Source organism: Paroedura picta, unplaced genomic scaffold (genome assembly GCF_049243985.1).
Source record: "Paroedura picta isolate Pp20150507F unplaced genomic scaffold, Ppicta_v3.0 Ppicta_v3_sca19, whole genome shotgun sequence".
In the NCBI taxonomy this organism is placed as follows: domain Eukaryota; kingdom Metazoa; phylum Chordata; class Lepidosauria; order Squamata; family Gekkonidae; genus Paroedura; species Paroedura picta.
Genome location: NW_027518616.1, coordinates 739996 through 761176, shown reverse-complemented (window position 1 = coordinate 761176; position 21181 = coordinate 739996). Strand labels below are relative to the sequence as shown.

Genomic DNA, 21181 nt, shown 5'->3' with positions numbered 1-21181 from the left:
CACGAGAACTCTGTTCCAGCACGAGAATATCTGCCTTACTGACTTCAACACGTCACATGCCTGTGCCGGAACATTAGAGCAGGGGTAGTCAAACTGCGGCCCTCCAGATGTCCATGGACTACAATTCCCAGGAGCCCCAGCGAACGCCGCAGTTTGACTACCCCTGCATTAGAGGATAAAACAGAGGATCTCTACTGGCCACTTGTAAAATTGTTTGAGGCCGGCTGTTGTTTTTTAAGTCAAAAACATGTCTATGATAAAAAGATTTACTCATCTAATAGAGAAACAAACCCAAGATTTCAAAGCATTTACAGAAGAATTGGTTAAAAATATCTTCAAGGAGATCCAAGATGGCAAGGAAGAAGTCTCCAACAGGAATGATGGATCAATAACAGTGGCTGATGACAGCTCTAAACAAGGTGGAAAACCAACAGTAGAAGAGAAATCTGAAATTCTGGAGACAGAAAAGGGGATGTCGGAGTTCTGCAGCCCAGATAAGGACACCCTTTTTAAAAAGACATACAGCCATCTCAAAGCAACAGTGTACAAAAATCAATCAAAAGATATATGGATCTGTAGTGAAAGTAACCAATTTAAAGGAGCTCTTTGGGAAAAAAATTGTATTGATACTAGAGTCCAGGAGGTGCAACGGCCTCAAGATTTATCGATGCATATTCTGCGGGAAAGAGTACAACTGCACTTTCTACGCCAAAGGCCAATGGGACAGAATATAAGTCTACGGGAACGACAAGATGTAGCAAGCCTCGAGATGAGACCCCCTTAAGAAGACCGAAAGCTCATATTGTTCTATGTTTAATGTTAAGCATTTAATCTAAACCTGGAAACTTACTATTCTCTGTATTAATAACATATACTGCATTCTATATTTCTATTTTTATGAAAAAGGGGAAGCAGTGTCTCTTTCTCTCTTGTTTCTTTTCTTTTGTAGGCATATAGGTAATATAATCGTTAGTGTTGGAAATATAAAACGGGCTTTTCCCCCCTTATTTTTTATTTTTTCTTTATTAGTATATTGTTATAGGGCCAAAGCTCACACTGATCTGTAGAAAACGTTTAATGTTAAGCTCTCAACTTAGATCTGAAAATATACCTGTCAGGATGGCTCTTAGAATGGGTTAAGTATAAATTGTTTTGTAGATGTATCTGTATTAAGGATAAGGAGAAGCTATGAAATCCTCTTGTAATTTTATTTTTTGTACATCTTTAAGGCAAAGCCCTCCTTTTTTTCCCCTTCATTAGAGTATTGATATAGGGCCAAAACTCATACTGTTCTGCAAGAACTGTTTAATGTTAAGCATCTAACTTAAACCTAGAAATATCTGTCAGGATAGCTCTTAGATTGTATCAAGCAGTTAACGTGAGGTCTATGATCTCTCAAGTAGGTTGATTATTAACAACTTCTCTTTTGTATATCTAAATAGGCCTTTTTTTAAATGTAGTGGAAATGTGGATGGCTCTTAGACTCAGTTTTGGGCAAAAGTTTATATCATTGTGTAGTTAATGTGGGGTCGTACATTTTCAGATGATGATTATATTTTATATTTTACAGTTCTTTGTATTAATAACTCGTATTGCATTCTATATTTCTATCTTTATGAAAATAAAAAAACTTGTATATATATATATATATATATATATGTATATATATATATATATGTGTGTGTGTATATATATATATATATATATGTATGTATGTATGTATGTATGTATGTATGTATGTATGTATGTATGTATGTATGTATGTATATATATATATATATATATATATATATATATATATATATATATATATATATATATATATATATATATATATATATATATATATATATTTTAAAGGCCTTCAGTGCCCTTCTCACATCTAAGGTGTGCTACAGCTTTTCCAACCGATGTTTGGGGTCTGGAAAAAAGGTAGGTAAGTGAATCTCCTGAAGTCTGTGAAAAGTAGAGTTGATCTTGGGCACAAAGGCTGGATCTAATCTAAGAGTAACCTTCTCCTTGTGAAAAGTACACAGATTTGGGTTAGAAGACAAAGCTCTCAGCTCTCCAACTCTTCTGGCTGAGGTAACTGCAACCAAGAACAGGACCTTCATCTGAAGGAACTTCAAACTTATGTCGGCAATTGGCTCGAAAGGCTTCTTTGTCAACGCATTGAGGACCAGATTAAGCTTCCAAGTCGGTAACCTATGCCGCACTGGAGGACCTAACAAGGTAGCTCCTTTTAGAAACAGTATTATGTGGGGGTGCCTTGATCGCCTCCTTCCCTTTATCCTGGGGATGACAGTAGTGATTGCTGCCACCTGTCTTCTCAATGTGGTCGCCTTCAAACCTTGATCGATGCCATCCTGCAGAAAGGCCAAGATGTTCCCAACAGAAGGCAAGTACAAAGGGACCTTCTTCCTTCTACACCAGCCCCTGAAGTCCCGCCAGGTATACTCATAAATGCGGTTAGTAGAAGCTTTCCTTGCAGCCAACATAGTATTGGTCACCTTCAAATTGTATCACTTACTTACAAAGTGCTCCCTCTCAGCTTCCAGGCGGCTAATTGAAACCAGCTGGGATCCGGATGCCACACTGGTCCCTGCTGCAGCAGATCCGGCACTATAGGGAGATGAAAAGGCTCGGTCCTTGGACTGTTTTGGCTCTCTCTCAAATTTCTCAAAACGCTGGTTCTTGTAGAACCTCTGCCCAAAGCCACCTCTCTGGGACTGCTGTCTGGACTGTGACCAGGCCTCTCTTCTGTCTGGCCGATTCCTTGGAAAGAATGAACTGCCACAAAAGGAATAATAATTGGAAAAATTAGAATAAGGCCTGTGATCATTCTTCCTAATATATTTAGGCATTCCCCTTCTCTTTTCTTTAGCCAGTTAAGACCCGATCTAGCAATTCACAAAACTGCTTCTCCCCATGGAACTCGTAGGCTGTAACTATGGCCTTGGATCTCACATCCACTTGCCACGCCCGAAGCCAGAGCACTCTGTGAGCAGCTGAAGCTGATGCTATAGTGCGGGCATTAAAAATTGCTGCATCTAAAGTGGCATCAGCTGCAAATGAGACGCCCTGCAACATCCTGTTGGCTTCTTCAAGGAGACGTTTATCCTTATCTCCTAAGAGTTGAACCATCTTTCTCACCCACACAATAGTAGCTCGCATCACAATAGAAGAAACTGAAGAAGCCCTCAGTGCCATTGCTGCCACCTCATGCGCCTTGCGTAAGGCATAATCTGCTTTTTTGTCCAGAGCATCCTTAACCGAACCCTCTCCATCTTCTGAGAGCAATCCGTGCGCTTGTAGAGCCTCTACGGCAGCATCCACAACTGGAACCTGCGAAAAATGTTCTGCATAGTCAGGAAGTGCATATAATTTCTTAGCATAAGATGGGAACTGTTTATTTGCCATTGGCTTAACCCATTCTTTTTAAATCAGGGAAGGGGAAAATCCTGAGGGAGTAATCTTCTGGTGGAAAGAACTCAGAGTTCCCTAAGGGCCTCTTCGGTTTACTAGGGCCCTCCTCTGGATCCTCCAGCAGGTTTGGCTTTAAATCAACAGCCGCTAAGGTCTTGTCCAACAGAGAAGAATAGTCTTCCATCTTGAAAAACCACTTTGAAGGTTCTGGTAGTTCAATATCAACCTCCAGTTCCTCATCAGTAAGAAAGGCAGTATCCTGTTTAGAATTAGTGTCAGGATTGTTAGAAAACCCTGTCATAAATTAGCCTGAGTTTCTCCATGACAGTTAGATTGACCTTTGCCGCTTGGTGCCTGGGAGCTCCAGGCCCCTATATCATGCATGCTTGTTAAAAGTGAAACTATGTTGATGTAGCCATTATCTCTGAATGTTTCTTTCCTTGAGGCCTCTCGGCTGGGCCAGCTTCTGGTAACCATAACACCTTATCTAAGCCTGAAGACAGCCAAGGACATGTGAAAGTAACACTGTTTTTAATTGTATCTGTCTCCTCTTCCTTCCTCCCCTCCCTTGGGAACTTTCAAGTTTTGGGCGGGAGAATTGTATTGATAAGGAGAAGCAAATCTGTCCTCAGGCAGATTTGACTTCTCTAGTCTAGGTGTATGAAGTATTTCTCAATAAAACTTTCTACAACGAAGAAGTTGGTTGTGTGTCCTTTCAACGTCTGACAATTAGCATTGGAGTCTGAATCAGAAGAATGCTGAGAAACCATCTCACTGTGGGGGTAGCTGCGCTTTCTGGCTGCTTTGGTAGGCCAGGAGCGTCTGGGATGTGATCTGTCTGACTCATAATCCCTGGAACGGGGGGGGGGGGGGGGAGAGAAGGGGATGAATCTGACCTTCCCCTGCTACTGTTCCCCAGGGCCTTCCAGATGGGACGGAGCTGATTGGAAATAGACTTATTTATGGCCTCCAACAGATCAGAGGACAAAAAATCATGTCCACTGGGCCTTACTGTCTCCTGTAAGTTCGCCTCCTTTCCTGCCGCCACTGAAATGGCCGATCTGGAAGCTTGCTGGGCTCCCTCATCTCCGGCTGCAAAATGGCCACCGCCACCACCTGCCGCGTTGGGGGGAACGCGCTCTGCCGCTGCTGCAGCAGTCTTCCTGGTCTTCTTAGAAGACACGGGACGGTCTTTTCCGACGTGCCCGCCGGCCCAGGGAGCTGAATATTGCCTTCCAGCACATGTGCTGTAACATCCTCTTTGGAGGGAAAATCCTCCTGGCATTCTGCAACCATCTCTCCTTCAGCAGCATTTCGGACACAATCAGGGGGGTCCCGGGACTAGGCAGGAAACCGCAGTCCCAAGTAAAGCCCTGTTTCCAAAGGCAAACAAATCCGAACCCCACAAAGTGCATGCAAGAGGGCAAGAAAGAAGAGTATGTAGGATTTCGAATAGATTAAGATAGGAATGAGGTAGAATTAGATATAGAAGTTAGGCCTGCTAGCAGAGCTAGTAGAAAACAACAACAAGAAGCCTTTAATAGCATATAAAAGTACAATATAAGAAGGGAAAGTGCAAAAGGATCCACTGCTAGTGAGAACAAAGGCAAAGATGATGCTTTAGACATAATACATTCACGATTTCCCATGGCAAGATGTAAAAACTTTGCTACTGGTTCAATTATATCAGGGTTCTGGGATGTCAAAAGAAACTGAGTCTTTCGTTCATCCGAATGCAGTTCTCTTTTACACAGCAGTGAGTTAAGAAATTTGGCTCGGATCGAAGAATAAGATGGACAATGGAAGAAGAAAACGTAGTAGAAAACGTGCTCTCCCTGATTAAGAGGCAGGAAAGAACTGGAGCAGAGAGGCACGCCCACCCAGGAGGAGGGAAGAGGAAAAAAGTGAGCCTGCCTCCCTGAACCGAGGAATGAAAACACCCAAGATGTCTTCCGCCTCTGGGGGAGAATGTATACTGTTCCACTTCATGCAGCAATTAGAGATTTTAAATATATATATTGCTGTGTAAATAGATTTGTATGTGTAGGAAGCTAGTATTCTGAGGAGCAGTACTAACCAGTTAAGAAGTTACCTGGGTTGATGTTACTTCTGGATTTCCTTGGAGCAAAGGTGGGTTTATGCCTAGTTATTTAAATAGGCTCCAGGCTTTCCTACTAGAATGCCTGATATCCCAGTTCAGTGGCTTCAGACCATTTTTGTCGGTGTGCAGCACTGAGTTGATGGAGTTGGAGGAGAAGGAATTTAGAAAGTGGGTGAGGAGGCATAAACAATAGTTGCAGGAAATTGACCTTGGGGTGTCAAACCGCAACATCTGTGTTACATCAGGTCAAAACAGGCCGAAAGCAATAGAATCAAACAGAATAAAATAATGGCAGAAGACCTGGGGATCCTGACAGGTAGTTATTATGTGTTTTCTGTTGCCCCAGAACCAATGGGTTGAAATTAAATTTCGGCTAAACATACAGAAGAAGTTCCTCATTGTTAAAGCGGTTCCTCAGTGGAACAGGCTTCCTCGGGAGGTGGTGGGTTCTCCATCTTTGGAAGTTTTTAAGCAGAGGCATTTGACGGAGAGGCTGATTTTATGAACTTGGGCAGATTGCAAGTGGGTGGGCAGGAAGGGATGTGTCAGTGTTTGTCTCTAGTGGCGCTTTCTTTCATTTCCAGGGAACTATCTATTTCAAGTCATGGATCTGAAGGTGCCTCTGTTTCTAGTGTTGAAAACAAGATGCAGATACCTTGTCTTAGCCACTGATTCTCTTTTCCTCTTCCTGTTTTTTTTCATTCTTTTTGTATATGCCTCTTTTTTCCTTTTAAAATACTCACACCAGTGATTTAAATGAAACCCGTGAACAAGGAAAAAGAGACAGCAAGGACATGAAGATGACAACATTTTATGGATTGATTGGTTTTATTTATACCCTGCTTTCCTCCCCAAAGGGAACCCAAAATGAGTTGGAAATCATATACACTGCAAATATTAATTTACTAGGAACTGAAGCCCGTTGTATGCTGAAATACAACGGGCGCTAGCATGGTGTGATGGGTGAGTGTTTGGCTTAGATGTCCTGGATGTAAAGGAAGGGAGGAGAAAGATGCAGTGGCGAGAACACGGGAGGGGGGGCAGGCAGGCAGGCAGGCATAGAGAAAGGGAGAAAGAGAGAGAGAAGGGGGAAAGGAGATGAAGCAATGGGAGAAAGAAAGGCAGAAGAGAAATGGATGGCAGGGAGGGAGAACGGAGATAAAGGGAGGTCTGGATGGATAGAAGGAATGGAGGAAGAAAGGAAGGGGGGAAGGAATCCTTACCCCCTGGGCCAGAAGCACAGCCAGGGCCTGGCTCCCTCCCCCTCCTGGCCGCAGTAATACAGAAAGTGGCAGACTGGCAAAGGCTCTGAGGAGTGGACGTGGGTGGCCTCTCTGCAGACTAGGGGGGGGGGGTATGTTAGGCTGGAACAGAACCTACTTCCTTGTATGCATCTGGAGAAGTGCAGCCCTGAAAGCTACAGGCAGAAATCCTCCAGGCTTTTCTAGGGAATGTCCCCGGAGATGAAGACTTGGTACAGGAGAGCCCTCCTTGACTGCTGTGCTCAGCACATCTCCAGACCTCTGCGCAGGATTGTTAAAGGGCGTTGGTGGACGCAGCACATTCCACAGGCTTCGGGAAACTTCTCAAGTAGTTCTTCATGGCTGTTTCTTGTGTGTCAGACTATCGTCTAGCGTGAAGCAGTGTTAAAAGATTTGCATGGGTTCAATGAGTAGCTGTGAATGATCTCTTTAAGTAATTGTATGTGTCTTTTTTTTGGAGGGGGGGGTAAAATCTCTGCCTTCTCAGGCGCAGGCTGGAAGCCCCTGCTTACTCATTAGCAGCCCGTGTGCTTCTCCCGGGAGCCTGCAAGCCACAGTTCCCAGGCAGGCAGGGAGAAAAAGAAGCAACAACCGGCAGCTTCCCTGTTAATGATTTCTTTAAGTCATTTTTTTTGGTGGGGGGTAGTAAATCTCTGTGTCCTAGTCATGAAGTCCCCGCCTCCTCATTAGCAGCCCATTTGCCTCTTCCGGGAGCCTGCAAAGTACAGCTCCAGGCACGCGCCAGGAGAGGCGGAGAGAAAAAAAGCTTCCCGGTCTTGCAAGTGGAGCTCTTGAGTCCTACGTGAGGCAAAAGCGATGGCTTTTAAGCGAGGGGGGAGGGGCAGCATTTGCCAGAGCAGATATTGAAACAACCTGGACGGCTCTCGCAAATGGGGAGAGACTTGAAAGCGGACCTGGAAGGCGCGGGGGGAGGGGGGGAGCAGAGGAATTTCTCAAATGGAGCAGATGCAGCATGGCTGTGCGCCAGCCGTGGGTACCTAACCCGTTTGCTTGTCGCCGCTCAAGTAATAATAACAGGAAGAATCTTGGCAGCTTGGCTTCAAAGCCCGCTGGTAAGGCCGCTCCAAAGAACGGGCTTTGAAAGGGGAGGCAGGAAGGCACGTGGAGGCGGCCAGCAGCGGCTGGAGTGGCGGTCAGCAATGGCGGTGTGTGTGGAAAGCAGTGGTTAGGGGGGCTTTGCGCCTCCCAACTTGTCAGCTCAGTGCCAAGGGGCTGATTGGCCCCTTGGGGCCGGAATGGCAAGCGGAGGGCCCAATCGGCAGGCGCAAAGCTGCCGGTTGGTGCCTCCGCTTGCCATTCCGGGGGAAGATCCCGATTGGTGCCTCCGCTTGCCATTCCGGGGGAAGGGGCCAATGGTTACCCTTCCTCATCCCGGACAGGGCCCTCCGCCAGGGCCCTTACTGTTTTATTTATACCACTCCCGCGGAGCGGTTTAAAATGTTCCCTAAAAACTGGGTGGTTATTTTTGTGAGGTGCAGGAGGAGTGTTGTCAAAAGTTTATTTGGGTTGTGTTTTAATCGTTTTTTAAAAAGTAAAAGTACATATAGCAGTTTGTAGGAAGAATATCTTTGTATAGTGTGCACTTTTTTGCATAGGTATGAATGGCTGTGATTGGAGAGCATTAACTTTATCCAGATTGGGACATTCTGTCCTGAAGAAAATGTGGTTCTTCCTCCAAGAATCTTTTGAAATTATTTTTAGCATTCTTCAGCCCTTGAGAAACCTTGGAAGTGGAGCACCGTTCCAGAATATGGTTGAAATGCATAGCCATCTGGAGCCCTGCCCTTTCTTTTCCCTCCAGGCCCATCACTGGCCATTTTTGGAGGGGGGCATGTCAACATAACTGTATATGGTCATATTGCTCCATACATATTTAACAATTTTAACAATATATTAAAAATTAATTAACTCCCATCCTTTCGGGAAACACTTCCAGGGTCATCAAGAAACATCAGGGTTTCATGAAGCCCTGGTTGAGAACACCAGATCTAAGAACTGATAGAGAGATGAAAACGAAGTCCAGCAGACCTGTTGTCAGAACAAAAGCTTACTTTAAGGTTGGCTGCTACTCCTGTAAATACCATAGTCTGCCAAGTCTAGGTGGTGGCAGTATAGTTCCACGGCTGGTTTAAAAAGCTAATGTTGGCATTTGGTTATGTTGAAGCAGGCCAGAGTTGTCACTGTTTACCTCTCTGCCAATATCTTTGTGGGCTGGCATTCTTATGCAGAGCTCTGTCTCACTACTTCCCAAAAAGCTATTCCCTGTGATTTAGCTCAGCTCCTTCCATATCTTAAAAACATTTTTTTTAGCCTTCTCTCCATCCCTTCCCCTTTTTCTGGAGCTTGCAGACCAAATAGTTATTTATTAGAATGTATGCCAGTTTAAATGTTTCTGGTCAACAATTGCCCATTTACAAATGTAACAGGCTTCATTTATGATGCCATAATGAAAACTGATCTTCGGAGAAAGGATTTTTAAAACATAGAGCAATGCCTCTGATGTGTAGCAGATGAGAAAACCATTCAGGCAGGGGTGTGCGGAAGTTATATAACAAGCTGGGCTTGAATACAATACTGAGTTTTTCATTTTAGCCTTTCAAGAACACTTCCGTCCCCCTACCTGAGCCTCACAGATGAATGTCATGAGTAATATTGCAAAGTTTCATAGATTCTGTTTGTGAAGTGTTGATCGATGTTCTGTTACTGCTTTATAATATGAGATGGACCTCAGAAATACATCATGCCTTCTGTAGGTTACAAGATTCTGTACTAAAATAAATAGAAAGGAGCAGCAGGCTTCTAACAGAAAGGGATGAAAAATTAGGGACCTCAAGCAAGTGATTCTTACCTTCAATATCTAGGGCCATTCTGCACCCAGAAAATGTAGTGAAAGAGTTACCTCTTGCAGACACTTTTTAAAAATGTTTTACACTATATCAGCAGCAGCAAACCGGCAGCTACATCCTCCATTTTAAAGTGTGCCACCAGTTGGCACACAAAGTATGCCTCTCAACACCCCCCCCCCTCCCAAATTGGAGAAAAATTACTTCTGTTCATCTTCAAGTATCAAACTTCCAAAATGGGCTGGCATTAAACTATGCACTATGCATCTATGATTATATGCATAGACATAGCAATGGAGAAGTTTTACTTTAAAAAAAAGGTAACTTTCCCTTTAAAGCTAGGAGAAAGCTGATTTGCTGGCTGCCATGATTGACAGGCAGGGGGAGACTCGGTGAGTCCCTCTCCACAGGACAGGCAGTGAGGGCTCCACGGCCATCTTAATCAGCTGTGCGGAGTGCCTGGAAGCGTCAGAAAGCAGGAGAAGAAAGCGAGAGAGTGAGGAGGTGCGAAATGTCGGGGGTTGCATTTTTTATAGCGTTAAGCAATTGTGGTTGCTTAATGCTATGTTTTTAGAGGTGTGGGATGGTCCCTACTATTCAATACTGGACAGTGTTCCACCTAACCTGCACCTGTGAGCAACCGCTCAGGAACTCAGGAAGGTGTGGTGAACTAGGGTAAGTGCAGTCCATTAATGCAGGACCTTAAATTATTTCGACGGATTGTCATACTTAAAACAACCAATCATGTTTTGCCATAGCTCTATAACCATTGAAGTCCCTCCTGTCCCCAAAGCCCATCCTTCTCAGGCAATAAAATCACAGTGGCATATAATCTAAGCCCACTCTCACCCACTTCCCCAGGCTCAATGCACGCTCAATGCACCCCCCCCCCCTTTATCCATCCTGTGCCTCAGGGGAAAAAAAAAAGAAAACATGGGGGTCAGCCTATTGCTCCAGCTGTGGCAAGGAGGGGCCCATAGATCTTAATCAGCCCAGTCTGAACAAAATGCCTGGTGGAAGAGCTGCATCTTGCAGGCCCTGCAGAACTGCAAGAGCTCCTGCAGAGCCCTTAGCTCTTCCGGGAGCTCATTACACCAAGCTGGGTTGATTTTATGTGATTTCATGTCATTTTTAACTGTTGAGAACCAATCTGAGCCCTTTGGAGAAGAACAGTATACAAGTGGGAAAATGAATGAATGAATGAATGAATGAATGAATGAATGAAATCTTCGAACTACATTATAAAATGACCAACCCCCCCCCCCAAAAAAAAACCCCACAAACACCCTTTTGGACTAATTATCAAAGGTGCTTTCCCAAGCTGCACATAGCCTGCTTTATGATCCAGGGAAGATTCCTTTGGCCACCACTGATAATTAAACCCTGAGGAACTTGTTAATCTTATTACATCTGTTAGGTCCAATGTAGAAGTTACTTTGTGAAACGGGGACTACAGAATCCTCGTTTGGATTTTAGTTGGAACTAACCTGTCGAACTGTTGCCTGATTTACCTGTATCAGACTTTAAGTGTTGTATTATTATATACTCACTCACAATATTGTTTGACTATTATGATTATCTTTATGATACTTTATAAATGACTATTATTGGACTTTTGGAAGCATTAATATAGTTACTATACTTTCAGTCATAGAATCATAGAATCATAGAGTTGGAAGGGGCCATACAGGCCATCTAGTCCAACCCCCTGCTCAACGCAGGATTAGCCCTAAGCATCCTAAAGCATCCAAGAAAAGTGTGTATCCAACCTTTGCTTGAAGCCTGCCAGTGAGGGGGAGCTCACCACCTCCTTAGACAGCCTATTCCACTGCTGAACTACTCTGACTGTGAAATTTTTTTTCCTGATATCTAGCCTATATCGTTGTGCTTGTAGTTTAAACCCATTACCCATGATGATACACTTCTCATTTTTTCTGGTACTTTCCATTAACTGTGTTCCCCAGTTTTTGTTTGTTGTACCACCTGGAAGTTGGCAACCCTAGCAAGAAAGCCAGTTTCCTGTTTTGGGAAGAAAGAGCAGAGTCAATGCCAAAGAGACCTACTCTATTGGCAGCGAAGCAAGAGTAAAATTGCAACCCAGAGAAGGCATATCAGACAAATAAAGATTAAAGGTCAGTTTGCCTGGATGTAACATTAAGATTCCTGTTGAAAATAATGACAGAGGATTCCCCCCTCCCTCTCCCTCCTCCTAACAGGCTAGATCTATAGTGAATGACATAATGTCATGAATACAAAGGTAAAATGCTCCCTGAAGGAACATTTCAAAGATCAGAAGTGCAAAGCTGAACAAATTTTACAGTGAGTGTTCATCCATGTCATTCCAAACGCTGCCCCCCCCTACCCGTCTGTAGAGAAAATAGGTGGGCTTTTAAACTAATGCCAGAGCCATTAGTGCACCACAGGAGACTGCTTGGAGCTTTCCAGATCAATAGCTCAGGATCCATGACTGCCTGCGCTGGGCCAATGCACCCTCCTCCTAGAGCAAACTTAGATAGGCTTTTCTGTGTTCAAGCACGACGCCAGGAGGAGGCTAAGTTGTATTCAGAGGCAAGCCTTTGGGCCTATCTGAGCCAGTGTTTAAGGAGACCCTAACAACCAAGTGTCCAAGAAGCGTACTGTCTGAACATTTCTTGAGCTCTCAGTGATAGGTCATCACCTCTGCCTATTGCCCTCGCTCAGAGTTGCTGCCTTACACAACTGTGAGTAGTAGAAGAAAAAGGGCATTCCCGCACCTTTTAAATATAGTGTAACACTTACCTTAGGTAGTCATCTTTTGGCCCCTCCACATGATGTCACCAACATCCAGTGTCTGGGCAGTGTTCTAACTAACTGTGAGCTTCTTCGTTTGCTCCAAGAATAGCAAACCTTCTTTGGAAAAGTTTCTTTATTATAGCAGAGCAAGATATTACATGTAAGGCATAGTTAAAACTAACTCAAAAACACTGGCACACACATATATGGGCCAGGTGAGGTGCCCCACTTTCCTAGGAACACAAAGCAGATACCACGTCAAGGAAGTCATAATATCTTGATAACAACTATGGATGTGAAACGATGGGCTGGGAGAGTGGCCATGGGGAAGGGAGGAGGAAGGGGAGGAATGCTAAGGCATCTGGCATGTTTGAAGACTTCAAAGGGATTTTGTCTTTGGATGTCAGCTACACTCATGGCAAAGCATTACATCAGAATGAAACTTCAGACTACTAAATCTTGACAGAAATACCCCCCTGACACTTTGGAGGGGGCTGCTCTATGGCAGCTCTATGGTCATGCTGATCTCCCTTCCCCCTAAAAACCCTGCCCTCCCAAATGGTCAGGAATTCCCCAAGCAGGACTTGGCAATGCTAACACTCTTGTGTAACAGCAAATGATATTCTTGTTCACAAGTTGGTAAAATGCAACATGAATCCTAATTCTGTTAGGTGGATCAATAACTGGTTGACAAATCGTACCCTGAGGGTACTCCTCCTTAAGCAGCCTATTGCACTGCTGAACTACTCTGACTGTGAACATTTTTTTCCTGATATCTAGCCTATATTGTTAGGCTGCCTAAGGAGGTGGTGAGCTCCCCCTTACTGGCAGTCTTCAAACAAGGTTGGATACACACTTTTCTTGGATGCTCTAGGATGCTTAGGGCTGATCCTGCGTAGAGCAGGGGGTTGGACTAGATGGCCTGTATGGCCCCTTCCAACTCTATGATTCTGTGGTTCTGTGATTCTGAAGATGGGGGAGACTTGTCTTGGCAGTAGCATGTGCAAAAAGGATTTTAGTAGACCATACATTGAACATGAGTCAGCAGTGTGACTCAGTGGCTAAAAAGGCAAATGGGATTTTGAGCTGTATCAAACGGAGTATCGAGGTGATGGTACCACTTTACTCTGCTCTGGTTCGGCCTCATTTGGAGTACTGTATTCAGTTTTGGGCACCCCAGTTGAAGAGAGATGTTGACAAACTGGAACGTGTCCAGAGGAGGGCAACAATGATGGTGAAGGGTTTGGAGACCAAGACATATGAAGAAAGGTTTGGGAAGTTTGGTCTGTTTAGCCTAGAGAGGAGGCGACTGAGAGGGGATCTGATAACCATCTTCAAGTATTTTAAAGGGTGCCATATGGAGGTTGGAGCAGAATTGTTCTCTCTTGCCCCAGAGGGACAGACCAGAATGAATGGGATGAAATTAATTCAAAATATATTCCATCTAAACATCCGGAAGAAGTTCTTGACAGTTAGAGCGGTTTCTCAGTGGAACAGGCTTTCTCAGGCGGTGGTGGGTTCTCTATCTTTGGAAATTTTTTAACAGAGGCTGGAGAGCCATCTGACGGAGAGGCCGATTCTGTGAAGGCAAAGGGGTGGCAGGTTACAGTAGATGAGCGATTGGGATGTGAGTGTCCTGCATAGTGCAGGGGGTTGGATTAGATGTCCCATGAGGTCCCTTCCCATTCTATTATTCTAAGATTCTATGCTTCTATGAAATGCAGTGACATCTGGGAGGCCCGGTTCAAATCCCAGACCTGTCATGGAAGCTTGTTGGGTGCCCAGAAAAAGGAACTATATATAAATAAATTTTAATTTCCATTCATTCATTCACATTTATATACTGCCCTCCTTGAAGGCTCAGGGTGGTTGGCGTAGAACAAGAAACCATACATATAAATAACTATTTATTTATTTTACATTTATATACCACTCTCCCCTGGAGTTCAGGCTGGTTTACATAAAACTTGGTGGAACAGGAACATTACAGAGAAATCAGTGGTTATAAATAACAATAATAGTAAACAGTAATAACAATAAATCAGTATCCAATAGAACAATAGAACAGTAAATAGTGGAACAGTAGTGAAAAGAATGCTGAGACCTTGTAGTTGGACAGTGCAGGTGATTATTGACATGGGAGGGCATCTCGGGGGGCCCAGAGGAAGGAGTGTTTCTGGTCAGCCTCAACCGAATGCCTGGTGGAGGAGCTCCCTTTTGCAGGCCCTGTGGAATTGCTCTAGTTCCATTAGAGCCTTGATTTCCTCTGGGAGTTAATTCCGACATATCGGGGCCAAGACAGAAAGCTCTGGCCCTGGTTGAGGTCATGTGAGCTTCCTTCAGGACAGGGATTGCTAGGCAGTTGGAGGTAGCAGAGTATAAAGTTCTTTGAAGGATGTAGGCAGAAAGTTGGTCCCTCAGGAACACTGGGCCCAGACTGCAGATGGCCTTAAAGGTGATTACCAAAACCTTAAGTCTGATCTGGAATTCGATTGGTAGCCAGCAGAGTTGTTGAAGAATGGGCCGAATGTGAGAACTCCATGGTATTGCTGTTAGGATCTTGGCTGTGGCATTCTGGACCAGCTGTAGTTTCTGGATCAAGGATTAAGGGCAGACCTGAATAGAGTGAGCAACAGAAGTCCATTCTAGAGGTGATCGTCGAGTGGAGAAGTTTGGCTTAGTGAAGATGGCAGAATGCCAGCCGTGCTACTCTTGTGACCTGAGCCTCTATTGAGAGGGAGGCATCGAGAATCATACCCAGATTCCTGGCAGAGTAAGCTACTGATAGCTGTACTCCATCCAGTTTGGGTAGGCACACTTCCTTGCTTGGACCCTTCCTGTCTAGCCACAGGACCTCGGTCTTTGAAGGGTTAAGCTTCAGATGACTCTGTTTGAGCCACCTCATCACTGCTTCCAGGCAGCTGGCTAATGCTCCTGGGGGAGAATCAGGGTGGCCATCCATCAGAAGGAAGTGTTGGGTGTCATCAGCATATTGGAGGCAACCTAGCCCAAACCTCCACACCAGTTGAACAAAAAGGCACATAAAGATATTGAATAAGATTGGAAAGAGAACTGCTCCCTGAGGGACTTTACAATCAAGTATTGAATTTGGAATCACTATGCCAGGCCTCAAGGAACCCCCAGCTGGGGTCTCTGAGCAACTGGTCGCTGACGATCTCCAAAGGTTCCAGAATAAGGACAATGGTGGTGGCTTAATGAACCCTTCCCTGTTGCTACCCTCTCTCCGTGAGCCTGGAGAAAGCGGAACAGCCACTGCTTCTCTGCACAATTTTCTTTGTGTGGGATGAAGCATGGCCAGCAGGTGGCACAATTTACTTTGTTTATTGATTGGTACTCCAAGGTCTCCAGAGAGCACAAACTAGGGATGGGCGATTCGGGTTCGGAAACGCCCAAATTGCCCGAATCGGGGCCGATTCAGACATTTCCGAGCGAGAAACGGTCCGAATCGACCCTCTAGCTCCCTCCGGCTCCTAGATTCGGCGATTCAGACTGCTGCATCGATTCGGGCCCAAATCGATTCGGCTGATTCCCCATAGACTTCTATGGGGAATGTTCCTTGGGAGCCCCCAGGATGGGACCCCCTGGTGCAATCTTCCTGAAACTTGCAGGGGACTGAGGGAAGACCCCCCACCCACCCAGAGCTCCCCTGCAGGTTTCAAGAAGATTGGACCTAGGGGTCCCATCCTAGGAACTCCCAAAAGCGTGAGAAAAAAATGATTTCAGAACAAGGAAATTGCAGAACCAATAAGGTCCACTGAGTTCTCAGCTGGGTTCCCCTGCAGAGGAGAGGGGGGCCCTGCACTGTCCTGTGGGGGTGGCTCAGGGATGTCAACCTCCAGGGAAGACCTGGAGATCCCCCCCAGAAACCCCCAGTGAAGCTTTAAAGCTTCACGGCGCCTACACACTAACCCAGGAGAGCCTCAGAAAGCAAATGGAGGAGCCCAGAGGAGAATCTGGATGCTACATCCATGCTGTGGACTCATTACTGGCTCTCCCATCCAGCCTCCCCCCTCTAACAAAAACAGAGCAAGAGGAAGACTTGCTTTTCACAACCCAAAGGTGTATCAAAGCAGCTTCCAGTCACCTTTCCCTTCCTACGCTTGGGCCACCGCCCTCAAACACCACAAATCCAACCGCTCTACTCAGGCCACATCCTGAGAGAGCCCTGACAGAGCTGCTCTGGGAGAACAGCCCTGGCAGCAGCAAAAAGACAAATCGGCACGTGCACAACAAACTCCTCCTGGGCACCCTCTGAGAAATGCTGAGTTACTTCTTGGGTTTAAGATGAGCTCTAAGGCTCACTTTGGGACTGGGAAAAGTTTTCCAAATGGGTGACATGACTGAGGGACCCAGATTTAATCTCTGGCCCTTTGATGATTGCAGAATTTCTGTGTGTGGGGTGGGGGGGGGTAATTTAAAGTGTTTTGCTTTGGAAAAAAAGAGGGTTTGCTAAAAAATCAGAGTTGCCAGGTTCTTCCCTGGCCAATAGCAGGGGGTGTGAGGGCATAGGGTTGCCATATCCAGGCTGGAAAACCTCTGGAGATTTGAGGGTGGAGTCTGGGAAGGGCAGGGACCTCAGTTTATTAAAATGCCATCCCCTCCATCCTTCAAAACATCCAGTTTCTCCTGGGGAACTGATCCCCGTAGTCTTGAGATGAGCTGTAATTCCTGGGGATCCCCAGGCCCCACCTGGAGGCTGGCATCTCTTCTTAAAAAAGAGATGGCCAACTGGATGGCAAGTTAACTCCACCCATTGTCCTTATTCTGGAACCTTTGGAGATCGTCAGCGACCAGTTGCTCAGAGACCCCGGCTGGGGGTTCTTTGAGGCCTGGCATAGTGATTCCAAATTCAATACAAACCTGGTGAGGAAAAGTGTTTGTTTCCTTCTGCTTCAGACAGCAGATGAGAAAAGCAGATCAGTGGCATCAGCATAAGTATTGTTAATCTGGAAAACAAATTGCTGTGTAATGTTGTGCAAAACCTTGTACAATCTTGTAACTCTTTGGCGGTGACTAGTGTCACTGAACTGAGTATGTTTTCCTAACCTCCTGCCCCTACATTCTTGTCTCTTTCTGAAAAAAGATCCAAAGACCATGGCAATTTGACACTGTTTGCTTATTTATATCATCAGAAAGCCACAGAATCCTCCTCTAGAAAGACCCTCTGGGCATCCGTTTGGCATATGTGATTCTTTAAGGAGATGCTAACAGTAACATCTGAAGGACCTGTTATGCAGTCAGAAAATAAAGGTTGATCTTACATAGAAGTGTGCATGCATGCAAAAGTTAATAACCAGAATTAAACTGTGTTGGTCTTAAAGATGCCAGAGGACACAAGGAGGACAAATGCACGATCCCATAGGCGGAAGTCTTTTGTTCATAGAATCGTAGAATCATAGAGTTGGAAGGGGCCATACAGACCATCTAGTCCAACCCCCTGCTCAACGCAGGATCAGCCCAAAGCATCCTAAAGCATCCAAGAAAAGTGTGTATCCAACCTTTGCTTGAAGACTGCCAGTGATATTGTTGCAGGCTGATAGATGAGATTACTTTGGTCCAGGCTCCCCAGATCTTCTACAATTCCAAAAACTTATTTGTTTTCAAAATGGTTTTAGGGTTGGGGCAGGTAGACCTCAGCCCCAAATCAGAGAAGTGGGCAGGAGTAGGGAGCTAGTCCTATTATGCGTGGGAGAACCTTCCATTTTCCGGGATTGTACTCTTTAGTAGAAATGGTTCAAGAGGGAGAAGAGATGGTCACAGCCCACCCAGTTGGAACCAGGCCAGTTGGTGCCAGACATCATTATGTCCTCTGGGGATAATGTAATCTAGTTCATTCTGCACACAATGGATAATACACTTTCACTGCACTTTAGAAGTGCATTTTTCTGTTCTGCATATGAAAACCCAGTTGCAAAAGCACACTGTAATTGCATTATCCAATGTATGTAGAGACCCAGGTTCAAGTCCCCCTTCGGTTTATTGGGTGACCTTGGGCCAGTCACTCTTGGGTTCATTCCAAAGCATATTGGATATTGCACTTTCAATGCACTTTAGATATTGCACTTCCAGTGTACTTTAGAAGCAGACTTTCCTGTTTTGCACAGGGAAATCTAGTTGCAAAAGTACATTGAAAATGCATTATCCAACATGCACGGTATGAGCCTTGCAACTTAATCCAACATGGTTGTCAGGTAGATAAAATGCCAAGGGTGAGAACAACATTGTGAATTACATTGGGTCCCTGCTGGGGAGAAAAAGTAGGGTGTAGTCATCAGAATTAATAAGAGAAAGAGAGTTTGCCATTTACTCCAAAGTCTCTGCTCCTGAAACTACTGGAAATGAGAAGTAAATACTGTTAAGCATGAGCGATACCTTAGGCTGAGGAGTACACTTTACATCTTGCATGGTCACCTGGCAGTAATTAGGCAATTTCTGTAGAGTGCTCATGGGACACTTCAGACTCAGTTAGTGTCACTCTTGATTTAACAGGGTGGATGTCAGTTGGATTGAAATGCTTTTGAGGGAGAGACACTGATCCTTAAAGAAATTAAGCCAGAGTAGGTTTATCTATGTAGCACATGCTATGGGTCCCACACTTCCAGGAGCCCCATGTGGTGCCTTCCCCATGGATCAGGGGCATAGCCTCTCCCCCCCCCTTTTTTTCCTTCTTTAAGGACACTCAGAATGACACCCTCTGAGGCCCATGAAAATTCGGAAGGTTAAATTGACTGGATCTTTAAAAGTTGGTCAACATATGTCATTTCTATCATATTTCATATCCAGTACCCTGGATCTTCTGGCCGTCATACCCAGTGAGGAGGAGAGCATTTTCCAACAAATGGCCCTCACTTCAGGTAAGCTTGCTTCTATGGGTGGCTTGGTGAGTTGGTTTGCCTTGACAGGTAACATTCATTTAAATGTGTATTCATTTCAGCGAGGGTCCATGGCCTACTTGCCAACATGCTCTTTCCAAAGTTTGGAGAAGGTTTGTCCTTTTGGACTTGTTTAAGGTGGGCACAATTCTTGCCTGCTTTAGATCTTGAACATGCCTCCCCATGCAGACCCAGCACTATGACCCATCCACTCATGGATATCTGCAGGGATGTGAGGGGGAGGAGATCCTGCCTTATTGTTCTTTGTGTTATTCCTTTCAATAGAAACACAGGTCCCAGACACAAAGACACAAGTCTCACCTCTTGAATCTACGGCTGTGGGTGAAGACAGGGACAGTGACTCCTGTGACTCAAGACAGATAGGTGGGTAATTCTCTGCTATTCTTGGAAGGGGCAAGGTTTGGGTGTGTTTTCTCATTTATACAGGAGGACCTGACCTCAGCAGGCAGGAACAAGGCTTTCCACGTGCAGTGGTGAGTTTGAAAGAACCCTTTGAGAACATCCAATTTTGTTGCCTGAAAACAATTTATTTGTCCCCACAGAATACATCCCAGGCACCAACCCAGAACAGCCATGGGGTCCCAGGTGAATGATTTCCCCAGTGGCGAGGGAGATGCCAGGAGGTGAGCATGTCAGAGAACCTCTTAGCTATTCATCAGGTGTACATTGTTGTTCTTGTGTGGACTCCAAATAGGGAGGAGGGTTAGTCCTTGGCAGAGAGTTTGCTAATTTTTTTTGGGGGGGGGAGTTGGGTAAATCATTTTGTAACAGAACTATTTGACTGTGTATTCTGTTTTCTTTCTTCACAGAAGAACAGTCTAAGGAGGAACAGAGAGAGGAGGGTGTGGCTGAGGTCCATGCACAGCAGAGGGGCCCAGAGGAACAGGTCCAGAGAGGGGCCCTGTCAGCAGAGGAGAAGCTCGAATGTGAACGCAGGAGACAGAGACTGCTGACTAACATTGGCCAAAGGCTCCAGGAGCAGGTGGAGGAAGACATGAGGCACTCACGTGCCTTTGAGGAAGCCATGTTACGCTGGGACCATGAACACGCCCAGATGGAGATGGACACTTCCAGGGAGGAGGGCAGGCTTTTGAGGGAGGTCCGTGTCCTGTAATGAGTCACTCAGAGGGACTGTGGACACAATTAATAGGCTTGGAGACCTGGTGGAGATAGCAGTTGTGGTCAGAGAGTTGTGGAGGCCAGAGAGGCCCGGGAAAGTGCTAACCCTCCCAATGTAACTGTTAACCTGACCCCACCATCACCACACACCCCACCCACTCTTTCCTACAGTATAGCGACACAACCAGGTGTAGAAAGGCCCAGGAAATCACAGAATCACAGAATCATAGAGTTGGAAGGGGCCACACAGGCCATGTAGTCCAACCCTCTGCTCAACACAGGATCACCACAAAACATCCTAAAGAATCCAGGAAAAGTGTATATCCAACCTTTGCTTGAAGACTGCCAGTGAGGGGGAGCTCACCACCTCCTTAGGCAGCCTATTCCACTGCTGAACTACTCTGACTGTGAAATTTTTTTTCCTGATATCTAGCCTATATCGTTGTACTTGTAGTTTAAACCAGGGGTAGCCAACCTGTGGTCCTCCAGATGTTCGTGGACTACAATCCCCATGAGCCCCTGCCAGAATTTGCTGGCAGGGGCTCATGGGAATTGTAGTCCACGAACATCTGGAGGACCACAGGTTGACTACCCCTGGTTTAAACCCATTACTGCATGTCCTCTCCTCTGCAGCCAACATAAACAGCATCCTGCCCTCCTCCAAGTGACAACCTTTCAAATACTTAAAGAGGGCTATCATGTCCCCTCTCAACCTCCTTTTCT

At 45.3% G+C, this 21181-nt stretch overlaps 1 protein-coding gene across 2 annotated transcripts in view; it reads left to right on the top strand.

The window, feature by feature from the left end:
- The window catches only part of LOC143828165 (uncharacterized), a 44710-nt gene extending 23796 nt beyond the window's left edge, over window positions 1-20914 (top strand). Inside the window, exons 1-5 of one of the 2 annotated variants that reach the window (XR_013227541.1) lie at window positions 8157-10328; window positions 19230-19300; window positions 19604-19702; window positions 19882-19962; window positions 20149-20914. Coding sequence is in view for 1 of the 2 variants with exons in the window: in XM_077318418.1 (XP_077174533.1) it covers window positions 19230-19300; window positions 19604-19702; window positions 19882-19928 (217 nt within the window). In the remaining variant the exon portion in view is untranslated. Of the gene's footprint in view, window positions 1-8156; window positions 10329-19229; window positions 19301-19603; window positions 19703-19881; window positions 19963-20148 lie in introns of those variants that run through there. The other variant, XM_077318418.1, reaches the window with a different exon arrangement.
- Window positions 20915-21181: the final 267 nt, after the last annotated feature.